Below are 24,565 nucleotides of genomic sequence, written 5' to 3'. Positions count from 1 at the left end.
AGATACAAGGCCTAAGCTATACATATCCTTTCTCACCACTTCTCCTAAGGTTATCTTAGGTCACCCCTAGCTCTTCTAGTTCCTTCAATATGGATTATATCACTTCTCCGTACAGGAGCATTTATAGGTCTCCATTGAACGTGGCCGTGCCACCTCAAACGACTTTCTCTAAGCTTATCACTTATGGGAGCAACTCCCAGCCCAACTATAATATGATCGTTTCTTATCTTATCCATCCTAGTTTTGCCACTCATCCATCTTAGCATCCTCATTTCTGCTACACTGAGTTTATCTATATGATTCTTTTTAACAGCCCAACACTTTGCACCGTACATCATAGCTGGTCGAACAACGGTCCTATAAAATTTTCCTTTAAGCTTTAATGGAATACGCCGATCACATAAGACCCCGGACGCACCTCTCCACTTCATCCACCCTATTTTAATTCTTTGGGAAACCTCATCTTCCAAATCACCTCTTTTACTTATGATTGAACCTAGGTACCTAAAACAATCACTCTGAGAAATCTCTTTATCGTCAAGTATCACCACCTCATCATCTGGCCGATCATGACTAAAGTTACAAACTAAATATTCTGTCTTCGATCTACTAAGTTTAAAGCCTTTTGATTCCAAAGCTAATCTCCATGATTCTAATTTGGTATTAATCCCCACTTGGGTCTCATCAATCAACACAATATCATCCGCAAAAAGCATACACCAGGGGACCTCATCTTGAATGTCTTTGGTTAATTCATCCATTACCAGTGCAAATAGATATGGGCTTAAAGTTGACCCTTGATGTAGCCCAACTGTTATCGGGAATTCATTACTTTGTCCCCCCACTGTTCTAACACTAGTCACTGAACCATCATACATATCCTTAACGATATCTATATATTTACTTGCAACACTTCTTTTCTCTAGTACTTGCTAAATTAACGCTCTAGGGACTCTATCATAAGCTTTTTCTAGGTCAATAAATACCATATGAAGATCTTTCCTACATTCTCTATACCTTTCCATAAGTCTCCTAATTAAGTAAATAGCCTCCGTTGTAGATCTTCCCGGCATAAACCCAAATTGGTTCTCCGTAACTGTAGTTAAGTGTCTCAAACGGGTTTCAATTATTCTCTCTCATAATTTCATCGTATGGCTCATCAATTTAATGCCCCTATAGTTATTACAACACTTCTCCTCCAATCATCTGGCATTTTCCCTGTGCTCATAATCTTATTAAACCACTTAGTCAACCAAACTAGTCCATGGGTTCCTAAGCTCTTCCATACTTCAATTGGGATTTCATCAGGATCTTGTGTCTTGCCAAGTTTCATCCTCCTTAAAGCTTCTTTTACTTCAGACATCGAAATTCTACGTATATAAGTTCGGACCTTGGTGCCTTGGTGAAAAGTGTAATCGTCCGAAACATAAGTGCTTGAAGAATGCTCATTTAGTAAACTAGAGAAATAGGTTTCCCATCTTTTCTTAATATCCTCCTCACAAACTAATACTTTACCATCTCCATTTTTAATACATCTAACATGGTCAAGATCTCTACTCTTCCTATCCCTCATCTTAGCTATCTTATAAATAGATTTTTCCCCTTCCTTTGTGCCCAATTTATTATACAACTCTTCATATTTCCTTTCCCTTGCTTTTCCTGCCAATTTTCTTAGCTTCATTTCTATCCAACCTATACCTATGAAGATCCTCAACATCTTTAGTTCTTTGCCATGCCTTAAAACTAGCTTTTTTATTCCTAATGGCAACTTGAACCTCACTATCTCACCACCACGTCTCTCTATAAGAATGAGTCTTTCCTTTTGATTCACCTAGAACATCTTTAGCCACCTTCTTAATACACATAGCCATCTCATTCCACATTGCATTGGTATCCCCTTTAAAATCCCATTTTTCTTGTTTGACTACTTCATTAATGAAGGATTTAGAGTACTCTCCTTTCAAATTCCACCATCTTATTCTGGATAGTTTACCTTGGACCTTTTATGTGTTCTTGGGACTAAGCACATATCCAAGACCACAAGTCTATGTTGTGCGGTTAAGCTTTCCCCGGTATCACCTTGCAATCCTTGCACAACAATCTATCAGTCCTTCTAGTTAGGAAGAAATCTATTTGGCTTCTATGCTGTCCACTTTTGAAAGTAATTAAATGTTCATCTCTCTTTTTGAAGTAAGTATTTAATATAGATAGATCAAAAGCAGTAGCAAAATCCAAAATTGAAATCCCCTCCTCATTCCTTTCTCCAAAACCATATCCTCCATGAACACTCTCATATCCTCTTTGATCTTTTCCAATATGTCCATTTAAATCACCTCCTATGATAATCTTTTCTCCTTGACGAATTCCTTGCATTAATCCATCCATACTTTCCCAAAATTCTAGCTTTAGACTTTCATCTAATCCTACTTGAGGTGCATATGCACAAATTATATTTGTGCATTCTTTCTCCATTACCAGCTTGATAGCAATAATCCTATCACCCACTCTTTTAACATCCACCACATCATTTTTTAAATCTTTATCCACTATTATACCCACTCCATTTTTATTTGTTTTATCCCCAGTATACCAAAGTTGAAAGTCATCCAACTCTTTGGCTTTTTTACCCCTCCATCTAGTCTCTTGGATGCAAGCTACATTAATCCTTTTTCTGCTCATAACATCAATCAATTCTAAGCTCTTACCAGTTAAAGATCCTATGTTCCAAGATGCCAATCTAATCCTACGCTTATGGACTAGCTTCTTTACCCGCACTCGTCCACGGCGCGGGAACCCTTGCCTACTTATCACCGCATCCGGGCGCCGATGCGACGCGTCGCTTACAGGGGACGCCTTAGCTAACCCTTGCCCACTTATCACTACACCCGGGCCATAGTGTAGCGCGTCGCTTCTTTTGTCGGGGAACGCCCTAGCATAGCTTTTATCATATAAGGTCGAATCCATGAAAAAATGTTTGGCTAGATTTTTTCCGGTGCCGGCTGCCGACCTGACGCACCAACCCTCCTCCTTTACCCGGGCTTGGGACCGGCAGCAAAACACTGGCGGAGTTGTATCTACTAAGGGTCTAGGGTTCTATAATATAAAAGGGAAATTTTGGAACTAACGTCATTGTAGATGGCTTTCCAAATCTGATCTATAGAGCGAGATTTGGTGGTCCATCTACGAAAGTTACACTCCCATCCAAATGTGCGAGATGCGGTTTTCGAATTCGTTCGATTACTAATAGGATGCAGCTTTGGTGATACCCTTTCTAACCAATTATTATCTGTCGGATAAAATTATCCGATTAAGTTACTTATTTGGATTTGTTTTTATTTTTTATTTTTATAAGTTTTTTACTTGAAATATGTGAATATTTTTCTAGATTTTCTACTAATATAATTACCAAATTTTTTAAATTCTTAAATTTCAACGTAACCCTCACAAATAAAATAGTAAAGATGTCAATAGGTAGTCAAAAACTTGTATTCAATTTGTATTCATATCCATTTAGAAGATTTTATTTTAAAAAATAACTATCTGATTATTATCCAGTAGCCCCACCCACTTCCTCCAATAGTGTAGCATACTAGACTTAGGTAGTGTCTTCACCTTTATTTCCTTCCAGTTTATCTCTAGACCTGAAAATCTTATAGCAGATTTTCTAGCCAAGGGAGTAAAGTCTCTCTCTCTCTCTCTCTCTCTCGTTCAAAAGTGTGGTGGCTTTAAGCCTTCAACCACCCCGGCCCCCAATGTAAGCTTCCCAATAGTATCGGATCGTAGAGCCTCTCAAAAGTAAAACCCTAGCAAAAACACTCTATATCCACAGGCTGGGGTGATGTGAACATAGAGACCACCCTTGGCCAAACCGGGGCCCACTAGATGGCTCCAAGAAGCTCCCTTGAGCTTGTCAGACCCCCTAGTATGCGTAATTAGGGCATTTTCAGCCCTCTTTTATTGTTGGAATTATTTCTAGCTTTATTTCTAGAGTTTAAGTTGGTTTTTACTTCTCAATTTGAGTTGTGCTTGAATTGGTTAGGTTGTGGATAAGATAAGACTCTTGTACAAAGAGGGTTCCTATCTTTTAGGAGGGTTCTTATCTTGTAGGAGTTTACCTTTAATTACAAGTTGTCTTTTAAGTAATTGGTGGTTGAGTGTCCTAAGGAGTTCTCTTTCAAGTGAACTTCCTTAGCTAGAGTCTTAATGTTATTTAGTCTTTTATTTTCAGCATGTGTCTAATTGTTTAGATTCCAATTCAAGAGTCCAGATTATATGGTGGGATCCTTGCTTGTTAAGGAATCCCACATGGTGTTAAAGTCTTTTAGTAGGCAATAAATAAGCCTGGTGTTTCTTTGTAATCTCAAGTTTGATTGAATAAAAAGTTTTTAGGGACGGGGGTTCCTGTTTGAGGGGGCCACAACGGATTTAGAAAAGTTCTTCAATATTCAGCACCTTCCTTCAAGTCTATTCAAAGATCAAGCAATTCTATACAGTCTTCAACCAATTCCTGCAATCATTCATCTTCTACGGCGGCCATCTTCACAATCCAGCTGCTTCACCAAGTAAGTTTGTAACCCCATCCCCCTCCCCATCCCCTTTCCTCTCTTGCGCAACCCCTAGGAGTCCCTCCCCCCCCAACGCGCCCACTCCCTCTCGTTTTCCCTGTGGTTACAGCAGCATCCCACCCTTCTCCCACCTCCCCAAGAACCCCACAAGTCCACCCCTGCCCCTCCCCTATCTTGCACAACCCTCCTCCTCTCTGCCACAACCCAGAAGCAGCCTTCCCAATCCCCCACGGAACCCCTATTCCCTTTCCCTACCACCTGCACTCTCCCCAGCCCTTCCCCGAATCATCCCAGCCCCTGTGAACCCCCTAACCCCCACGCTCTTGGTTCTCTGTTTCTGACGGAAAAACAGAAACAAAAAAAATTCAGAAAAGAAGAAAAAAAGAAAGAGAAGAAGAAAGAAAAATATAGAAAGAAACAAATATAAGAGAAGAAGAAAAGAAGAACAGAAAAGAAAAGAAGCAGGGAAAAAGAATTCAAGAGAGGTTCAAGATTTTTCCAATATTGTCCATTCCCTAATTTTTGCTTCAACCAATATCCATGTTTTCCACAATCCAATACTTATTTAGCTTTCTTTCTACCAATCCTAGGCATTCCATAATATATTAATATTTTTATCATTATTTGCTAGAAGATTTTGGGCAAATCCTAAATTCTAGGGAATCTTCCTAAGAAACCCTAACCCTAGAATTGGATTCACATCAGAGGAGCGTCTGGATCTGAGCCAAATAGAGGAGAGGGCAAGGAGCTAGATGGATTGGAAAAAAGGGCAGGCAAAGAAGAGGTGGGGAGTGGTTTCAACATCAATGCAAAGGATACATGATGGAGGGGTAGGGATGGATCTGTGCAGGAGGTAGTCTTGGGTTGGGAGGCAAAAAGGAAAGGGTTTCCAAACGGTGAAGGCATGATGGGGGATATGTCCTTTAAACAAGCAAGCTTAGCCCAGGGCACTAGGGGGGCTATGGATATGGTTTTAGGCGGAGGCAGCGGAAAATAGAGAGGATTTGTAAGGAAGCCAAAGAAATCGATCACAAGGAGGGGTAGGAGACGAGATGGGGGGAAGGAGAGACCACACAAGATCAAGCTCAGGTAGGAAGGGGGATGGTAGGGATCAAACCATTTGGGTTAAGGAAATGGGATGCCAGAGGAGTTGGCAGCTCTAGTTCTGACCACATGGTAAAGAATGCCTAGAGGATGCCAAGGATCAAGCGAGAAGGAGATTTTGGAGCCGTCTGCTGTTTTGAAGGAAATAGTGGAGAGGCCAAGAGGGCAATGAGAAATAAGCTTGTGCCAAGTCCAAGATGGGTTGGAGGGGGTGGGGGCTTTCTAAAAGGAATTGTTTTTGAGAAGGTAGGAGTAGATCCACTCAACCCAAATGAAGTTTTCTTTAGAGGTGATTCTCCAAATGAGTTTGAGGAGCCCAACAATGTTGAAGTCTTTGATTCTACAAATGCCAAGGCCACGTTCAAACTTGGGTTTATAAACTTTGGACCAGCTAATGGGGCCGAGGAATCTGGGTTTTCTTGGCCTTTCCTGAGGAAGCTACAAAAAGGGGACTCAATAGAGTGGATTGTGGGTTTGGACAGGGTAAAACACCACTCCAGTAGATATAGGTGACTTGGAGGACCAACTTGATCAGTTCCAATGTACCAACATAAGAGAAGAACTTATGTTTCCAAAGTTGTAGTGTGTTTTGGATGAGGTCAAGCATGGAAGTGCAATAATGGGCATGGAGATGGGTAGGATGAGAGGAAGGCTAAGATGCTTGACAGGGAGGGAACCAAGGGAGAAACTAGAGAGCTGCAGGAGAGTGCAAGAGAGGGTTCCACAGACACTAGAGAGAGATTCTGGATTTGAAAAGTTGGTCTTTGAGGCAGATAGGGTTTTTAAAAGCTGGAGGGAAGGCATAAAGGAGATGGAAGAGGGATCCGCTTTGCTAAAAGTCATGAGATTGTCTGTGAAGGTCACGTGGGTGAGATTTGAAGGTTTCCTTTTAGGTAAGGGGGAGATGAGGTGAAGGCCAGTACTTTTATGGGGATGCATTCCGTACATTTTCCCTTTTCCTGTAATAATATAAACATTTTTTTTTCCAGGATTACCATACAAAATTTATCAGTATAAAAATTACTCCAGAAGTTCAGGAATTGAGACGGTTTCTGAGCAATTCCCTTTTCCTTTTATTGCTTTGTTATTTACTTTCTGCAATTTACTTTCAGCATTTATTTATTGTTCTCCCTTCCCCTGGGTCCTTGATCAGAGATGCCTACAGTCGTACCTCTCTTTGGTTAAGGTTTCCCTTTACATTTTATTGCTTTGATTATTTATTTTCTGCAATTTTTTTCTTTAATATCAATTCCCTCGATCGGTGGACTATAAGCTACGGAAAAGGGTCCACAATCAAAGTCATTATAATTATACTCCCATAGATCCAGAGCTGACACTCCAATCACTTCCCTTTTATTTTTATTTATTTATTGTTCGCATTTTTTCTGCCTTTTATTAATTATGCATTGGTTATGTTTGGCTGTTTGCCTTATTTTTTGTCTCAATTCGATTGCATTAAATGTATGGATTATGATTGCTCATTTAATATAATTAATTAGTTAAAATCTTTGAATCATTACACTTTCGCATTACCATTAAGAGATTAAATTCTAAGTAGCATTTCTCCTTGAGATTGACCCATTAGCTACACGATACCGTGCGCTTGTGATTACTTTTAATTTCAAAAACAAGTTTTTGGCGCCGTTGCCGGGGAGGTATTAGTCCATTTTATTTTTCTCATTCATAGGTAAATCGAAGTGTTTAAAAAAATAAAAAAAATTCAAAGATATTACTCTTAAATAGAGCAGAAACAAAAACGTATAGTAGTCCCCACTTTACTGCAGAATCCCTAGGATTTGATTGTAGGTGGCTCTGAAGATTATACGAATTCTCTTGTTGTCAAACCTATAAAGCGCTCAGCTATACGACAACCTTATGGCTTTTGAATCATTGTTTCAATCTATGTGGTGGGGAAATTCACTACTTTCCCTTTTGTTTTTGTTATTTTCTTTTCTTTTATTCATTAGTTACTTTATTTAAAAATAAATAAATTAAAAACTCATTTTTCATAAGAGCCTTTAATTGCATTAGGTGGTTAGTGCATGCGTGTTTGGACTCGTGATTCCACAAATAGAATTGTCTGAGTGTCTACCTTGACCATGGAAGACCTACCTCCACCTAAGAGTCTTAGAGATAGATTTTATCCAACACGATCTGCACAACCCTCCTGTATACGTTTACCTGATGTGAGGGTAATAATTTTGAACTTAAATCTCATTATCTGTGTATGTTACCCCAATTTCATGGGTTATCTGATCAAGATGCATATTTGTTCCTTAGGGAGTTTGAGGAGGTTTGTGTCCTTATGAAGGTACAACAACTCACTGATGATGCCATAAGACTACGGTTTATTACATTTGCATTAAAGGACCAAGCCAAAAAGTGGTTTTATAGCTTACCACGTGATAGCATTACCACATGGGAACAATTCACTGTCTTATTCTTGAAGAAATTCTTCCATTTTTCTAAGACGAATAAAATAAGAAATGACATTCTTCAATTTCGTTAGAAACCCAATGAGTCCTTTGCTAAGGTAACGGAGAGGTTTCAAAGCCTTCTCCAAGAATGCCCTCACCATGGTATAGAATTATGGCATTTATGAGGGCATCAATTATCAAACAAAGCAACTTTTGGAATCTATGTGCCCCACAGGATTTACATCGTTCACTGATGATTCCAAAGCTTGAGAATTTCTTTTAGACCTACCAAATAAAACTAGAGATTATAAGAGTCAACCCAAGAATCTGAAAGGACTAGTAGGGGATATTTTGTTGATAGCCAAGTTCATAAGGATGCACAAATAGATAGTCTTTTGAAAAAGTTAGAGACTTTGGTATTTAAAGCTGCACCACCACCACCAAGTCAAGCACATTTTATTAACAAATCTATTGCTATGTGTGCATGGTGTTTGTCTCCTACACATGTAATTGAGGAATGCCCTAGCTATTCTGGAGGCCAACATGAAAATGTCAGTGCGATGTTTCCAAACCCGTACAATCCTGGGTGGAAGAATCATCCTAACTTTTTATGATCTCAAGGGCAAAACCAAATTGGATTAAGCAATTATTCCACACAAAATCACTTTGGTGCCCCTAAAAAAACAAAGTGCACAATTTTCTCATAATCAAAATTTCCAGTTCCCTCAAACCCTTAATTTTCAGAATGCCAATTTAGCTAGGCCTGCCAATCCACCTATTGTGCCTCATATGCCTTATATTGCACAAAATCAATCACCACCTGGTTTCAATAGAGGTAATAATCCAAAGTTTTCTCGTCTTTCTACCTTAGAGAAGAATATGGAAGTACTTTCCAGCACCATCATGACTTCTATGCATGATATGGAAATACAAATTTCCACTCTTGTAAGTGTTTTGTTTGGCGAGAAAAAGGTAAAATGCCTAGCCAGCCTAAGTTAAATCCTAGGACTCAGATTTAACAAAGATCACCAAATTTACCAAATCAAATCAACCAAGTTGAAACAACCTCTTCTTCTTTAGAGCCAATTACTTTTGCGTAATGCACTGAGAAGTGGAAAAGGGTATTTAACAAGTGAATCTCCTATTACTGACTAGAGCAAAATTAGTGACCATCGTGATGCGGAGAATGTTCAAGTATCTCCTAACGAGGGTTTGTTCTGAAGAACCCTTAGAAGTTGAGGACGAACCAATTGCTTTAGAGGTACCTAAATTTGATGAATCATTATCTGAAACCCTGAGAAAAGAACAAACTTCGAATGAGAGATCTTATGTACCCAAGGCCCCTTTTCCTAGCCGATTAACAAATAATAAAAGGAATGAAAATGTTGACAAAATTTTAGAAGTTTTCAAAAATGTGAGTGTCAACATTCCACTTTTAAATGCTATTTCTCAAATCCCTTCTTATGCTAAGGTTCTTAAAAACTTGTGTACTCAAAAGAGAACCACGAATGTCCCAAAGAAGGCATTTCTAACGGAAAATGTGAGTTTAATCCTCTCAGAACAAGTCCTAATTAAGTATAAAGATCCAGAAAGTCCAACAATTCCATGTGTTATTGGTGATAAAAAAATAGAGCATGCTTTACTAGACTTCTGCGCTAGTGTTAATTTATTGCCATATATTGTTTATAAACAATTGGGTGTTGGGGAACTCAAACCAACCTCGGTTACTCTCCAGTTGGTTGATAGATTTGTTAAAATACCCAATGGAATAATTGAAGATGTGTTAATTCGAGTAGGAGAATTTGTTTTTCCTGTTGATTTCATTGTCTTAGACACACATCCAGTTACAAATCTTAAGGACCAAACTCATGTGATATTAGGGAGACCCTTTTTAGCTACAAGCAATGCCCTTATTAATTGTCGAAATGGTCTTTTGAGGTTATCATTTGGGAATACATCTGTTGAGTTCAATGTCTTTAGGTTAGGGAAACAACCAAACTTTTTTGATAATATTAGTATGTTGCAAAGCATTTTTGATGATATTGATTTTTCAATTGAAAAAGGTTTTGACAATGAATTTTACACTTGTTTGGAAGAACTAGAGGATATAGGGAGTGATTTTTTTTCTTGATATGATGAGTTTGCAACAATATAATAAATCACTTGGTAATGTTGTCTAGAAATCTTCCTGTCCCATCTATGGTTGAGGCCCCCCAACTCGAATTGAAACATTTGCCTTCGACTCTTCAGTATGCTTTTCTAGGCCCCAATGAAACTCTTCCTGTAATCATTGCCTTTGATCTTACCAAAGACCAAGAGGATGAGCTTCTTAGTTTGCTTAAAGACAATCAAGAAGCCATAGGTTGGCAAATGGCCGACATTAAAGGAATTAGTCCCTCCGTAGTTCAACATCATATAAATTTGATTGATGGATCCAAACCCTCTCGGGAGCCCCAAAGAAGGGCTAATCCTGTGATGAAAGAAGCCATTCACAAAGAAGTGTTGAAATGCATGGATAATGGGAGAGGGGGCTAATCCTGTGATGAAAGAAGCCATTCACAAATAAGTGTTGAAATGCATGGATAATGGGAGAGGTTGAAATGCATGGCTTCTTTCATCACAGGATTAGCCCTTCTTTGGGGCTCCCTAGAGGGTTTGGATCCATCAAGCAAATTTATATGATGTTGAACTACGGAGGGACTAATTCCTTTAATGTCGGCCATTTGCCAACCTATGGCTTCTTGATTGTCTTTAAGCAAACTAAGAAGCTCATCCTCTTCGTCTTTGGTAAAATCAGAGGCAATGATTACAGGAAGAGTTTCATTGGGGCCTAGAAAAGCATATCGAAGAGTCAAAGGCAAAGGTTTCAAATCGAGTTGGGGGGCCTCAACCACAGATGGGACAAGAAGATTTCTAGAAAACTTACCAAGTGGTTCATTAAATTGTTGCAAGCTCACCATATCAGAAAAAAAAAATCACTCCCTATATCCTCTAGTTCTTCCAAACAAGTGTAAAAATCATCGTCAAAACCTTTTTCAATGGAAAAATCAATATCATCAAAAATGCTTTGCAACATACTAATATTCTCAAAAAAGTTTGGTTGTTTCCCCAACCTAAAGACATTGAACTCAACAGATGTATTCCCAAATGATAACCTCAAAAGACCATTTCGACAATTAATAAGGGCATTGCTTGTAGCTAAAAACGGTCTCCCTAATATCACATAAAAATGGTCCTTAAGATTTGTAACTGATGTGTGTCTAAGACAATGAAATCAACAGGAAAAACAAATTCTCCTACTCGAATTAACACATCTTCAATTATTCCATTAGGTATTTTAACAGATCTATCAGCCAACTGGAGAGTAACCGAGGTTGGTTTGAGTTCCCCAAGACCCAATTGTTTATAAACAATATATGGCAATAAATTAACACTAGCGCCCAAGTCTAGTAAAGCATGCTCTAATTTTTTTTGTCACCAATAACACATGGAATTGTTGGACTTTCTGGATCTCTATACTTAATTGGGACTTGTTCTGAGAGGATTGAACTCACAGTTTCCTTTAGAAATGCCTTCTTTGGGACATTCGTGGTTCTCTTTTGTGTACACAAGTTTTTAAGAACCTTAGCATAAGAAGGGATTTGAGAAATAGCATCTAAAAGTGGAATGTTGACACTCACATTTTTGAAAACTTCTAAAATTTTGTCAACATTTTCATTCCTTTTATTATTTGTTAATCGGCTAGGAAAAGGGGCCTTAAGTACATAAGATCTCTCATTCGAAGTTTGTTCTTTTCTCAGGGTTTCAGATAATGGTTCATTAGACTTAGGTACCTCTAAAGTAATTGGTTCCTCCTCAACTTCTAAGGGTTCTTCAGACAAACCCTCATTAGGAGATACTTGAACATTCTCCGCATCACGATGGTCACTAATTTTGCTCTAGTCAGTAATAGGAGATTTACTTGTTAAATACCCTTTTCCACTTCTCAATGCATTACGCAAAAGTAATTGGCTCTAAGAAGAAGAGGTTGTTTCAAGTTGGTTGATTTGATTTGGTAAATTTTGTGATCTTTGTTGAATCTGAGTCCTAGGATTTAACTCAGGCTGGCTAGGCATTTTACATTTTTCTCGCTCAGACAAAGCACTTGCAAGAGTGGAAATTTGTATTTCCATATTATGCATAGAAGTCATGATGGTGCTGGAAAGTACTTCCATATTCTTCTCTAAGGTAGAAAGACGAGAAAACTTTGGATTATTACCTCTATTGAAACCAGGTGGTGATTGATTTTGTGCAATATGAGGCATACGAGGCACAATAGGTGAATTGGCAGGCCTAGCTAAATTGGCATTCTAAAAATTAAGGTCTTGAGGGAACTGGAAATTTTGATTATGAGAACATTGTGCACTTTGTTTTTTGAGGGGCACCAAAGTGATTTTGTGTGGAATAATTGCTTAATCCATTTTGGTTTTGCCCTTGAGATCATAAAAAATTAGGATGATTCTTCCACCCAGGATTGTACGGGTTTGGAAACATCGCACTGACATTTTCATGTTGGCCTCCAGAATAGCTAGGGCATTCCTCAATTACATGTGTAGGAGACAGACACCATGCACACATAGCAATAGATTTGTTAATAAAATGTGCTTGACTTGGTGGTGGTGGTGCAACTTTAACTACCAAAGTCTCCAACTTTTTCAAAAGACTATCTATTTGTGCATCCTTATGAACTTGACTATCAACAAAATATCCCCTACTAGTCCTTTCAGATTCTTGGGTTGACTCTTATTCTCTAGTTTTATTTGGTAGGTCTAAAAGAAATTCTCAAGCTTTGGAATCATCAGTGAACGATGTAAATCCTTTGGGGCACATAGATTCCAAAAGTTGCTTTGTTTGATAATTGATGCCCTCATAAATGCCATAATTCTATACCATGGTGAGGGCATTTTTGGAGAAGGCTTTGGAACCTCTCCATTACCTTAGCAAAGGACTCATTGGGTTTCTGACGGAATTGAAGATTGTCATTTCTTATTTTATTCGTCTTGGAAAAAGAAAATAATTTTTTTCAAGAATAGGACAGCGAATTGTTCCTATGTGGTAATGCTATCACGTGGTAAGTTGTAAAACCACTTTTTGGCTTGGTATTTTAATGCAAATGTAATAAACCGTAGTTTTATGGCATCATCAGAGAGTTGTACCTTCATAAGGACACAAACCTCCTAAAACTCCCTAAGGAACAAATATGTATCTTGATCAGATAACCCATGAAATTGGGGTAACATAGATAGATAATGAGATTTAAGTTCAAAATTATTACCCCTCACATCAAGTAAACGTATACAGGAGGGTTGTGCAGATCGAGTTGGATAAAATCTATCTCTAAGACTCTTTGGTGGAGGTAGACATTTGGACAATTCTATTTGTGGAATCATGAGTCTAAACACGCATGCACTAACCACCTAATGCAATTAAAGGCTCTTATGAAAAAATGAGTTTTTAAATTTTTTAAAATAAAGTAACTAAAGATTAAAAGAAAAGAAAATAATAAAAACAAAAAGGAAAGTAGTGAATTTCCCCACCACAAAGATTGAAACAATGATTCCAAAGCCATAAGGTTGTCGTATAGCTGAGCGCTTTATAGGTTTGACAACAAGAGAATACGTATAATCTTTGGAGCCACCTACAATCAAATCATAGGGATTCTGCAGTAGAGTGGGGACTACTATACATTTTTGTTTCTACTCTATTTAAGAGTAATATCTTTGAATTTTTTTTTATTTTTTTAAACACTTCGATTTACCTAAGAATGAGAAAAATAAAATGGACTAATACCTCCCCGGCAACGGCGCAAAAAATTTGTTTGTGAAATAAACTATTACTCTATTTAAGAGTAATATCTTTGAATTTTTTTTATTTTTTTCTTTCTGAAATAGAGGTTTTAGCATACAATGCCTAATATAACTATGCTTTAAAGTTAGATGGCTGAAACATTACTTGTTCTTGATCATATGGGTGTATGGCTGTAATCAGTGTCAAGGTTCCTTGACACCATTTAGAGATCTTGTAAAGGCAATATCTTTGTGGTTTATAGTGTAATGTTCTGGTAGATTACCTAAAACATAAATATAAAAGTCAGTTATTACAACCCTGAACTTTTGTAGAACTTCTTTATGGTATACAGAGTAGGTATAAGGTTAAGGACAATGGCAATTAAAACAAAATCCAAATCTTCATCAACCATTTTTATACTTCCACATTGTTAAAGATGGTGTACCGTCTGGATAACCTACCTGTATCTATCTGCTAGGGAATCCCAGAATGTGTAACATAATCGTGCAAAGCCAAATTAAAGCAAATGATTATGTTCATTCATTGCAAGGTCAATCTCAATCAGTAGGTAGCCCAAAGTTCTATTTATGTAACTGCACCAAATTGTGGGGTCACTTCTAGCAACAGTTATAACCAGAAGAGTAATAGCTTCATTAAATTTCTCCAAATCAAATAAAGTCAATAGACCAGAAGTTGTAAAAACAATTTGGCTTAAAAGAGAAGACTCAAGAAAAATAGGAATAATAAATAAGGGTAAAATTGAGGGTAAAACTCAGACTAAGAACAGTAAATTTAATGTGTCCTGAGGTCCACTTTTACTTAAACAGGAGACATGTAAATGAAACATACATCCCTTAGAGAAAAAATGATGAAGGGACAAAAATGGAGATTAGAAAATATGCTGAATCAAGATATTTCTATTAGGAATGCATGCGATGAAAACATTCTTTGTCATGGGAGCTTTGACTTAGGACCTTGTGATATGATATAAATATAATCATGAAGAAGCAGGCCTATGAAATGGCTTCTAGAGCTAATCTGACACCCCCCCAAAAATCTTTCACCCTGTCAGTGCTTAGTCCTTCTCCATTGCTCAAAGGCTGTAAGCATTAGGGGAAACAAAATAAATATGCATTATCACTGTTGAAATTGTTGCATGCACCTTGTATCATAGCAAAATACACAAAGAAAACGATAAAGTCGAAAGAGGCAAAAGTAGAAAAGAAGAAGAGAGCTTCCCCTTGTCATCATAACCGTGCCACAAGAAAATTTACCCCCTCTCCCTTACTTAACTGTAAGAACAATGCATCTTTTCCCCTGAAGCCAGCTCACGTTGTTAGAACTGAATATTCCAAACTCGCAAACTGATTATGGTATCAAGTACCAACAACAGCAATGATGGCTGTATGGTAGCAACATCAACTGCAAGGCTTTGAGCTTAATGTGCAAACTTGGTGTGCCAACTTCACCCTCTCTTATGGTATTACTATCAATTGTGCACAGTTAAGAACTTCATTTCTTTTCTGCATCTTGTTATGCTTTTCTTTGGAAAATAAGTAAACTATTTTCTCTTAAATATATTCTTACTTGCTAAAAGTAATGGTCTTTGTATACAACTAATACAAGCACACAATTCTCTTAATTGTGTTATTGCTATTTATGTAGTTACGCATCATATTGTCGACCAAATATATGGCCTGGAAATGCTTTGCCAGAACTTGAAGTGGGTATGTGAACATCTCATGGTGATCTTTATTTCAACTTGTGTTATTCCTTGTTCTGAAAATGTCAAGAATGTATTTTTCGTTGCCTTGTTGATCTAAGTGGACCATAAAAGCCAGTCAATGTGTGGAACTACCATGAAAACCCCTCAAGGGTTCACCTAGACATCAAGGCTCTATCTTGGATCTAAGGAGATGAGACATCTTGTTGACACTTTCTTTAGTTTGTGGTGAAATCTATTTGCTGTTTTGTTTTGATCAGTATACTTATATCCTGAATATATTGTTGATTATATGCTGATTCTTCTCATATTAGGTGATTACTAGCATAATCATATCATCTCACTTCCATATGAGTTCTATTATCACTATTTGTAATAAATTTCAGTGCTATATTATATAGTCATACCCTACATGCCCAGACACCTACAAAAGCATCTTGTTGCCTAGGCCCTTCCAAACCCAGGTTGCCTAGTTGCCATGACAACTATGAAATCCCTAGTCATGCTTTCTTGGCATATCTAATTTTGTCTTTTTTTATTACCACTGGTTATTCACATGGAATTTCATACTGTTAAAATCTTTGACCCTATTTGATCATATCATATGGTCTGTGCATCAGAATATGCACAGGAATGTGCGTCACCATGCTGCTTATCATGTGCCTATGTTTTAATCTAGCTAGTTTAGAACATCCACTGCTCGCAAGGGATAAACTGAAATATGGTTAATTGATATGAAAACTTTGGGCGAAGGAAGAAGATCTGAGCTTCAAGCAAAGATGGTGGGTACCACAGGCCCTTGTAAAGCCAATGGTCTGACAAGGAGCTAGAGGCACCTTGATATACACTTTTGGCCCTATTCTGTATTTCTTATTTAGTTACATTTCCACACCCATAGGAAAGGCTTTCTCCTTCTTCAATTGTTGAGAGAGCTTATTACTTTTGTCAATTTCAGAGAGAAGCATGATAGTTGACTGTTTTGATCAACCAGGCTACCTTTCAGATGTACTGTTTTGTCAGTGTTCCATATTCTATACATGGAAAATATTGTACTTTGAAATAAACAATTTATATATGTATATTGGTTATTTAACCTTTTTATTGATGCAGCGTTCAAATCTCTGGGGAAGCTGATGCTCGATGTAGGGTTGATGCTGGCATTTCATTGCGATCAATATGGTATGAACTATTTTGTAACTTTTGTAGTTGTATCGTCTACATCTTACTATTCCCAATTTTGAAACTCCTTATTAAGTAGTAAGATAAAATCTCTGAAATAATAAGCCTCTGGGCATTCATAAGTAAGTTCGTTATTTTCTTTAAGTTTTTATCTGAAGCTAACCTTTTTCCTTTTTCCTTCCCAAGTGCAAACGCTAGTATGTCTTTAGTGTTGGTTCTGTTTCTTTTCATTCAAAATGGAGTTCAAAGCTACTTTTTTTTTTCCCTAGTGCAAACACAAGTATGTCTTTAGTGTTGGTTCTGTTTCTTTTTGTTCAAAATGGAGTTCTGAGTTATTAACTGACCAGAACGTTCAATTATCAGTATCCAGAAGGAGGGCAGTGTATGATGGCAAAGGGCTAGAGGAAATACTTCTGCATTCTCGGTGTCATAAAGGTCGTCTGCTATATTATTTTCCTGCCGAAGAGAGGTGATTGTTAACTTCCTTCATACTTATTATCATAACTTGATCCATAGTTCACCAATGGCTTAGACTTGTATCAGTTTAGACTTTGATTGGATCACCCGTGATCTGATTCAAAATCAATACTGAAATATGCAGATCCAATCCGATAACTGCCTAACTGGACCGATCCCTATATAAGTGATAATTGGATCCAATAAGGATTTTGATGTCTGATTAAAATCTGTTCCAATCTGATTATGTATTACTTCCTATAGTTTACTAGTCAAAATTTTACAGAAGATATGGGAAAAAATGCAAAAAGAAGGATTGTATCCCTGATAAAAGATAAAGGTTTCCAAAAATTCTAAAATGTATTGTTAACATGGATGTCACACACAATTGAAGTGGGTTGTCACACCCCACCCGCCGGTCTCGGTTACCTGCCCGACAACCCGTGGGAGTGATCCGTCACATGATCCACGGTTTTAGTTTATCAACAATAATAAATACAAATAAAGACAATCAAAAGCAAGAATAGTTCAATTAATGAATTAAAGGATTACAGGAGTCCACATACTCCAATAAAATAATCAATGAAAGAATAATAATTAGAAAAATACGAGTTCAGAGGAAGCAATTCAAAAAGAGTTAAATTATTTTCTTTCCAATTTCTTTTTCTAAAGCTAAGTAATGTTTTTCATGAATTTCTAAAAAGGAGTCCTCCAGTTTTTTCTCCATTCGTTGAGCAAACTGTCTGGCAACTTGTCTCCTCTGCCCATCAATGGGTGCGATAACCGCATTTCATGCACTCGCAGGAGCTCCCGCACAGGCTATCTCCATTTCCCATTGCCGGTGCCCCATCTTCTTCATACAGGAAGGTTTCTTCATAGGAAACCAATCCATCTTCCGACACATTTCCTCCATATGTGCAGACTAATAAAACTTATACAAATAAAGGAATGAGTTCTGGAGAACTCAGTAAGAACAATAACAATTCCCATCCATATGTCCAACAAATCAGAAATGCATATATGATAAGTATGAGTGCAAAGTATGGATGCTGCTAAATCTAACTATGCAAGTCTCTAACAGTTGACATGCTTTAAGATATACACCAGCCCTCCTTTGGGTAGGTCTAGTCACTCTGATTTGGCAAGGATTGGTTACCTCTGTAGGGATCCTGGGTAAAATGGAAAGTCCACACCTGGCTCTCAAACCATGGCTGGGGTTAAGTCAACACTCTCTCACCACAACCATTGGCATGAGTACTGGCGCATGTCGGGGTTTCTAATCCAATGCAAGGTCATAAAGGTAACATACTACATGAAGTCCAGATACATCCCTTATAGCACCAACCAACTCGGTTCAGTATCCTTCGCAACCTAGGAATGATAACCCTCACGGACTGACTACCACTATTGGACTTCATTCCATAACCCTGTGGTCATCCACATATTGTTGGGGCGGAATGCTCTCATGACTCCTCACGACACCCGGTCCGTTCCTTGGACGTCCATGAGCCCAACCCTAACATATGCAACCCTACCATTTATATGACTAACAGTGGACCATCGTCACATCACTATCATCACGGGTCATCCGGTTTTAATTCCCCTACAGAAAGGGTAGTAGCATGTGGGGTACCTAGCCATGCAACTCTAGACTCTACCTAAGAATGTCATCCAATAGTTATGATAGTGCTGGAGACATCAGCAGACATGTGTCCCATACCACATCCTTCTGATATCCCAAGCTAGGATATCCAATTAGAATATCTCTTCCATCAGAACCACGTACTATCAACCAACATCATATCACATTCATAATCAACAAAGTGCATGTATAAACAATACAAACAACAGTCATAAAACAAGATCAGCAGATTAAACATGGTTACAACAGCATATAAAATGAAAGATTAATAATAACAGACACTGGATTAGCATGTTCAAGTCAATTCCTAAAGACAGGATTGTATGCCCTTACCTGCATATAAGTAATTCGTCCGTAAAAAGTAATACGTAAACAGTTATAAAACTTTCTCTTCAAACAGAGGACACCTATACACCGGGTTACAATAAGGTATAAGTCAAATGAATCAAATCGGGTCAAAACCAAAAGCCATTTGGTCACTGGAAACCAGCCAGTTCGCTCGGGCGGTCGCTTAAGTTAAGCAACCGCCACTAGTGACCGCCCCAAAAACAGAGAGTTTCAATCCGAAACTCAGGCTTCTGATCATCCGTTTTCAATCCAAATTTTGAATGATCATAATCCGAATCTCGAATCTATTACTCCCATAACGTGATACTAAACCTAAACAAAGACATCAAATTGGTTATCCAGAAACCTCCCTCTTGATTAGATCAACCCTTTTTACGAAAGCAGGGTTTCGTTTTCGGATCTGATCTGACCAAGATTAACAAAAAGGTAGGTAGTGCAATAGAAGGATCAAGAATAACCATGAAATCCTCTGGATTCACGTAACCAAACAGGCCCTTAGGGAATCCGTTCTAGAAACCTTAACTGTAAAATTTGGTTTAGATCATTAAATTTTATATAACTTCTTTTCTGCTCTCCGTGCTCCACAAACTTGCTGGTGATTAAATAAGTAATTTCTCTTATGACAGGTCTTTGAAACCATGGTAAGAAGTTTCCGCGAATTTTGTCCCAAAGTAGGTTAAATTCGCCCGGTTCAGAAGGTAGCGAACTAAAATTGAGGGCGAAAATGATATTTACCAAAAATTGATTTTCCAGCGAATCGGAGAAATATAAGCAAAACTTGGGAAACTTCGTCAAATATCTCTTTCTTTCATTCGAACCTTCATCTCCATCTTTGAAATCTGTAGGAAGAAACTCCTAATTTCTGTTAACTAATAGATTACAGAAGAACCCCTTTTTGTTTCTCAAGTTTTCTGATCAAGAAGAAGAAGAAGAAAATGGTGTTGATCGCACCAAAGCCCTAAACCGATCGAGAAGATCGAAGCAGATTACAGGAAGAAACCCCTTTTCATTTCTCAATTTTTCTGATCAAGAAGAAGAGAAGAAGAAGAAAATGGCTTTGATTGCACCAAAGCCCTAAACCGCTGCTACTTCTGATTGTCGGCTTCCCGTTATCTTCTTCTCCTCCCTTGTCTTGCTTTGTTTCACTAAGTGAACTCTTCTTTGACTAACTCGACCGTCAACCGGCGAACTTCTTCTTTGCATTTGTTAGCGATGATCCAGACTTTGCTGAGCACGGTAACCAAGTACCAACAGCATATTGGAGAACTTGGGTATCACGTTTGGATTGATTAATTTAAAATTTTCAACCGCATTTACCACAAAAGGCCAAATACATATGCTCCCACCTCAGGAGAAGAAGCCTCGTGAAGACCGAAAGTCAAGACACCAGACCAAAATACCTTGAAATTTCGGCAATAGTTTGCTGATATTTCAGGGTTTTGCGCTTTTCGGTAGCCAGCGACGCACCAATTTTAGCGATATTTCTTACCTTGTTTGAAACTTACAGAAAATGGCTAGTTTTCTAATAAATAATTGTCTGTGTTGTTCTTAACTTCTAGGGAGTGAAAATTCCCCTTTAATGTATTTGAAATGTAAAGGTGTCACGAAGTTGCATTTCGCTTCATGGTCTTTGGCTTGAAACATATTCAAGCTACTGAATTTTTTTATTTTAGGGCTTCTTTTTAGCCAGTAATATGCCCTTTTTTCTTTCTAACTGAAAACTCGGGAAACTTAATTATTGCTTTCAGTCCTAGATTTCTAGTATGAACTATGGATGATATCCGTAAATACTTTCCATATGGTCATGCTGTTGTATCTGCCAGAGGGCCAGTGGTTTAAAGAGTCATTGTAAAATTACTTCCACTTGCGTCTTATGGGCTGAGCTCTATGCTTGCAATTCCGAGGACCATATGATGACATTTTGACTTGTCAGATGTCTAGGATCTGTTGGTTTATTATCTCACCTCAAAACGGATTTGATCAGTTTGCTATGTCAGTTTTACCTCTTGATTATAGACTACGAGTTTGTTTATGTTGCTGTCATTGCCATAAGTTTAGTTCTGACAATTTGCCTATTGGTTTTGTTAGGACCCTAGGATGAGGCCATGTAGAGGAGAGAGAGAGAGAGAGAGAGAGAATTAGGGTTAGTTGGGAGTAATAAATAGAGGGACAAGTGAGTAGAGAGGTAGGGAATGTTTTGAGAGTTTTCTTTGGCAGCCGTAGGCTGAGGGACACCTATGGGTGTGGGGGTGACTGGCACCATTAAAACCAATTTATCAGTGTTATTTCTTGTAATTTTTGTATTGATTTTGGGAAGTATTAGTAAGGTTTTATCAACTGGCATCAGAGCATTCATGATCTAGGGAGGTGATGGCACTGCCTTCGTTTTCTGGTGAAGGAGGAGTTCAGAGATGGATTCTTGAGCTTCTTTTGTGCTGCTGGGAGAACCAGATTGAGGAAGAGCAGTGGTTGGGGGTGGCGATCCAACATCTGGAAGGAGAGGCACTCGACTGGATCTATTGCAAGAATTGGATGGCATTTACTTGGACATGATTCAAAGAAGCCTTGAGATGTGAGTTTAGCGATGGGAGACAATCGAGATCAAATATGGAAATAGACACCAACCAGGTTGGATCAGAGTATAGTATCAATGCAAATGAATCGCCAAATCGGGCTGTAGAGAAGGTTGGAAAGGAGTATCGAACGGAGGATGAAGTACTGCCAGCTGATAAGCATGCATTTACCATTATTTATTTGATTTAATTCCCCATACTTATTTAATTGAAGAGAGCTAATTGAGTATTTTTGTGTATTTTTCAGGAATAAGGTGATTTTGGATATTAGAGATAATATGGAGTAAAGTTGGCAAATATATTAGATATTGGTGGATTTTAAATCATGGCATTCAATCTTGCTGCCCAAGAAATCATGAAAAGTGAGATCTTAGCCTAATTGGAAACAGGTGGAGGTCTAAGGAACAAAATTGGTAATAAATCTGAAAATCGGGTAAACAGACCGACCTTCAGTATTTTGGGCATATCTCTCTCGTACGAGCTTGGATTGCAGTGATTCAAGATGCTATGGAACGATATTGAAAATATCTACAACTTTCCAGTTTTGAGTTTTTCCAAAATCCGAAAGAATAAAGGTCAAATCGACGGGTAAAGAGAAGGGATCCATTGTGTGCGGGATACATAAAAGAGAAGCTAGCCACAGAAAAGAAAGGAAGACGGCGAATGCGGCTCTCATCTCTCTCATTGCTGAAGAAGAAGACCACATCTCTCTCTCTCCCTATGTTTCATCTTTATTTTTCTTATGAACTTTATGATAATGAGTAGCTAGTTCCTTTTCTTTAGGATGTAGATGAACCATGTTTATTTCATTAATTTGATTGTTTTATATCTTTTAGTTGATTGTGTTTGAGTTTGGCCAAAGATGTTCTATAGCTCAGCAAACTAAGCGTGCCAAGCTTCTGCGAAGGACGATAGTCTTGCGAAGATGGGGCATATCTAGGAAGACCATCCCTAATTTGATTTGAAGTGTAGAGTTATATCGGTAAGGGAAAAGCATTGGGGATTCGAAATCCCAAAGATCTTCACATATTCATAGTTTAAGTTTTTGCATTAATTAGTAGATTTAGTTTAAATTTAGTTGTGTTAAATTCAATCTTAGTAACTTAGCCTTTTAGTTCCCCATAGTTTGACCCCGTACTTTCTGCTTGCTAGATTAGTATAGGATTTTATTTTTGATTGGTTAGCGATACGATCAAATTTTGGCGCTTTATGGGAGGCAACCCATTCTTTTAGATGTTATTTCTTGTTCTTTTTCTTCTCTTTTCTTTGTTTGTTGTTAGATTTTACTGTTGCGTGCTCTATCATGATTTCAAACATCGGGTAAACTCTTTCCTCTATTTGCTTCTATCATTTTTTTTATATATCTTGCATGCACTGAGGTCATTTCATAATTTAAGTGTGGAGGGTGTCAACTCGAGTAAGACTTGTTGATAGTTGGTAGAGCATTGTCACAAAAATAAAAAGTGCCCAATTTTTTCTGGCTTTGGTAAGATAAATGTTTTAATTCCTTGCTTAGATACAAAATGAGAGTTTAAGTGTTTTAGAAATCCCATCTGATGTAATGAGCACCCTCTTGAGAGAATAGTAATGGGTTTTACATTTTGAGACTAAGGTTGAATTGGAAAATAGGAACTCCAGGTAATCCAAAAGGTTTGACCATCTAGTTGTCTTATATTGCCTTATGCTTATGGTGACAAGTTGAGACCGATTTTAGACTATTTAAATATAAAGTGAATTGAAGAATAATGTGAAAAAAAAAGAAGAAAAAAAAAGGAAAAAAATATGCTGAAGTTTAAAGGTTAGACCTCCTTCTTAGTAACCGGGTCTCGGTGTCACCAACATCGTGCTTCGTGTCAAACAGTTGGGGTGTCTTTGGTCCAGTCTTGGCCTGTAGCCTAGTTGGCTTGAGTAAGTAAATTCGAGGGGTATTCTACACCTAGTCCCTTAAGGCCATCTGGCTTGAGAGCGGCTGACCCAACACTCGTTACATAGGCCATCTAGAAAGCTTAAGAGGCAAGACATTGCACGGACTAGAACTGTGACCATTAAAGAAAGAAGTGAATTAATGTGCTTATAAAGGTGAAATGTCTAAGAAGGTCAATATTGCTTAGATCTTGAGTTCTTGGTATTATTTGGTACCTAGTTTAGTCTTATCTGAGGGTGAACTGGTCGACTGAAGATAAGAAGAGACTTCTTGATTGAATTGTTTGCCTAGAGCTAGACTCAAGAGAGGGTGTAAAGAGCTTAAGTGTGGGGGTGCCTATATTCCCTTTCAATCTTTAGTGGAGTGTCTTTGTCTTGGAATCTATCTTTTTACTATTATTACTGCCAGAATAATTAGAAGAGCACTTAAGAATTTTGTGTGTATATTCTCTGCAAACACTCATGAGATACAACTCGTCCACTAGGGTAACCTAGGGGTTTAAAGGCTTGTTGTACATGCTAAGTGCAACCGTGATTCCTACGAAAGTGAGTGAGGTTTTTCTTTATTTATTTCCCGTATTGCATTTATTGTTTCGTTTTGCTCGAGGACTAGCAAACACTCAAGTGTGGGGGTATTTGATAAGCATGCATTTACCATTATTTATTTGATTTAATTCCCCATACTTATTTTAATTGAAGAGAGCCAATTGAGTATTTTTGTGTATTTTTCAGGAATAAGGTGATTTTGAATATTAGAGATAATATGGAGTAAAGTTGGCAAATATATTAAATATTGGTGGATTTTAAAT

General features: G+C 37.8%; 1 protein-coding gene across 1 annotated transcript in view; it reads left to right on the top strand.

The window, feature by feature from the left end:
• LOC149007380 (uncharacterized) overlaps positions 1 to 24,565 on the top strand; it is a 64,832-nt gene that overhangs the window by 17,863 nt on the left and 22,404 nt on the right. Inside the window, exons 7-9 of the mRNA XM_089166212.1 lie at positions 15,578 to 15,639; positions 16,746 to 16,814; positions 17,178 to 17,283. Coding sequence (XP_089022338.1) covers positions 15,578 to 15,639; positions 16,746 to 16,814; positions 17,178 to 17,283 — 237 coding nt within the window. The remainder of the gene's footprint in view (positions 1 to 15,577; positions 15,640 to 16,745; positions 16,815 to 17,177; positions 17,284 to 24,565) is intronic.

Source organism: Hakea prostrata, chromosome 8, assembly GCF_041222555.1.
Source record: "Hakea prostrata isolate BN-2017 chromosome 8, UWA_Hpros_2, whole genome shotgun sequence".
In the NCBI taxonomy this organism is placed as follows: Eukaryota; Viridiplantae; Streptophyta; class Magnoliopsida; order Proteales; family Proteaceae; genus Hakea; species Hakea prostrata.
The sequence above is the reverse complement of the archived record's forward strand: the minus strand, read 5'-3'. Positions and strand labels throughout refer to the sequence as shown.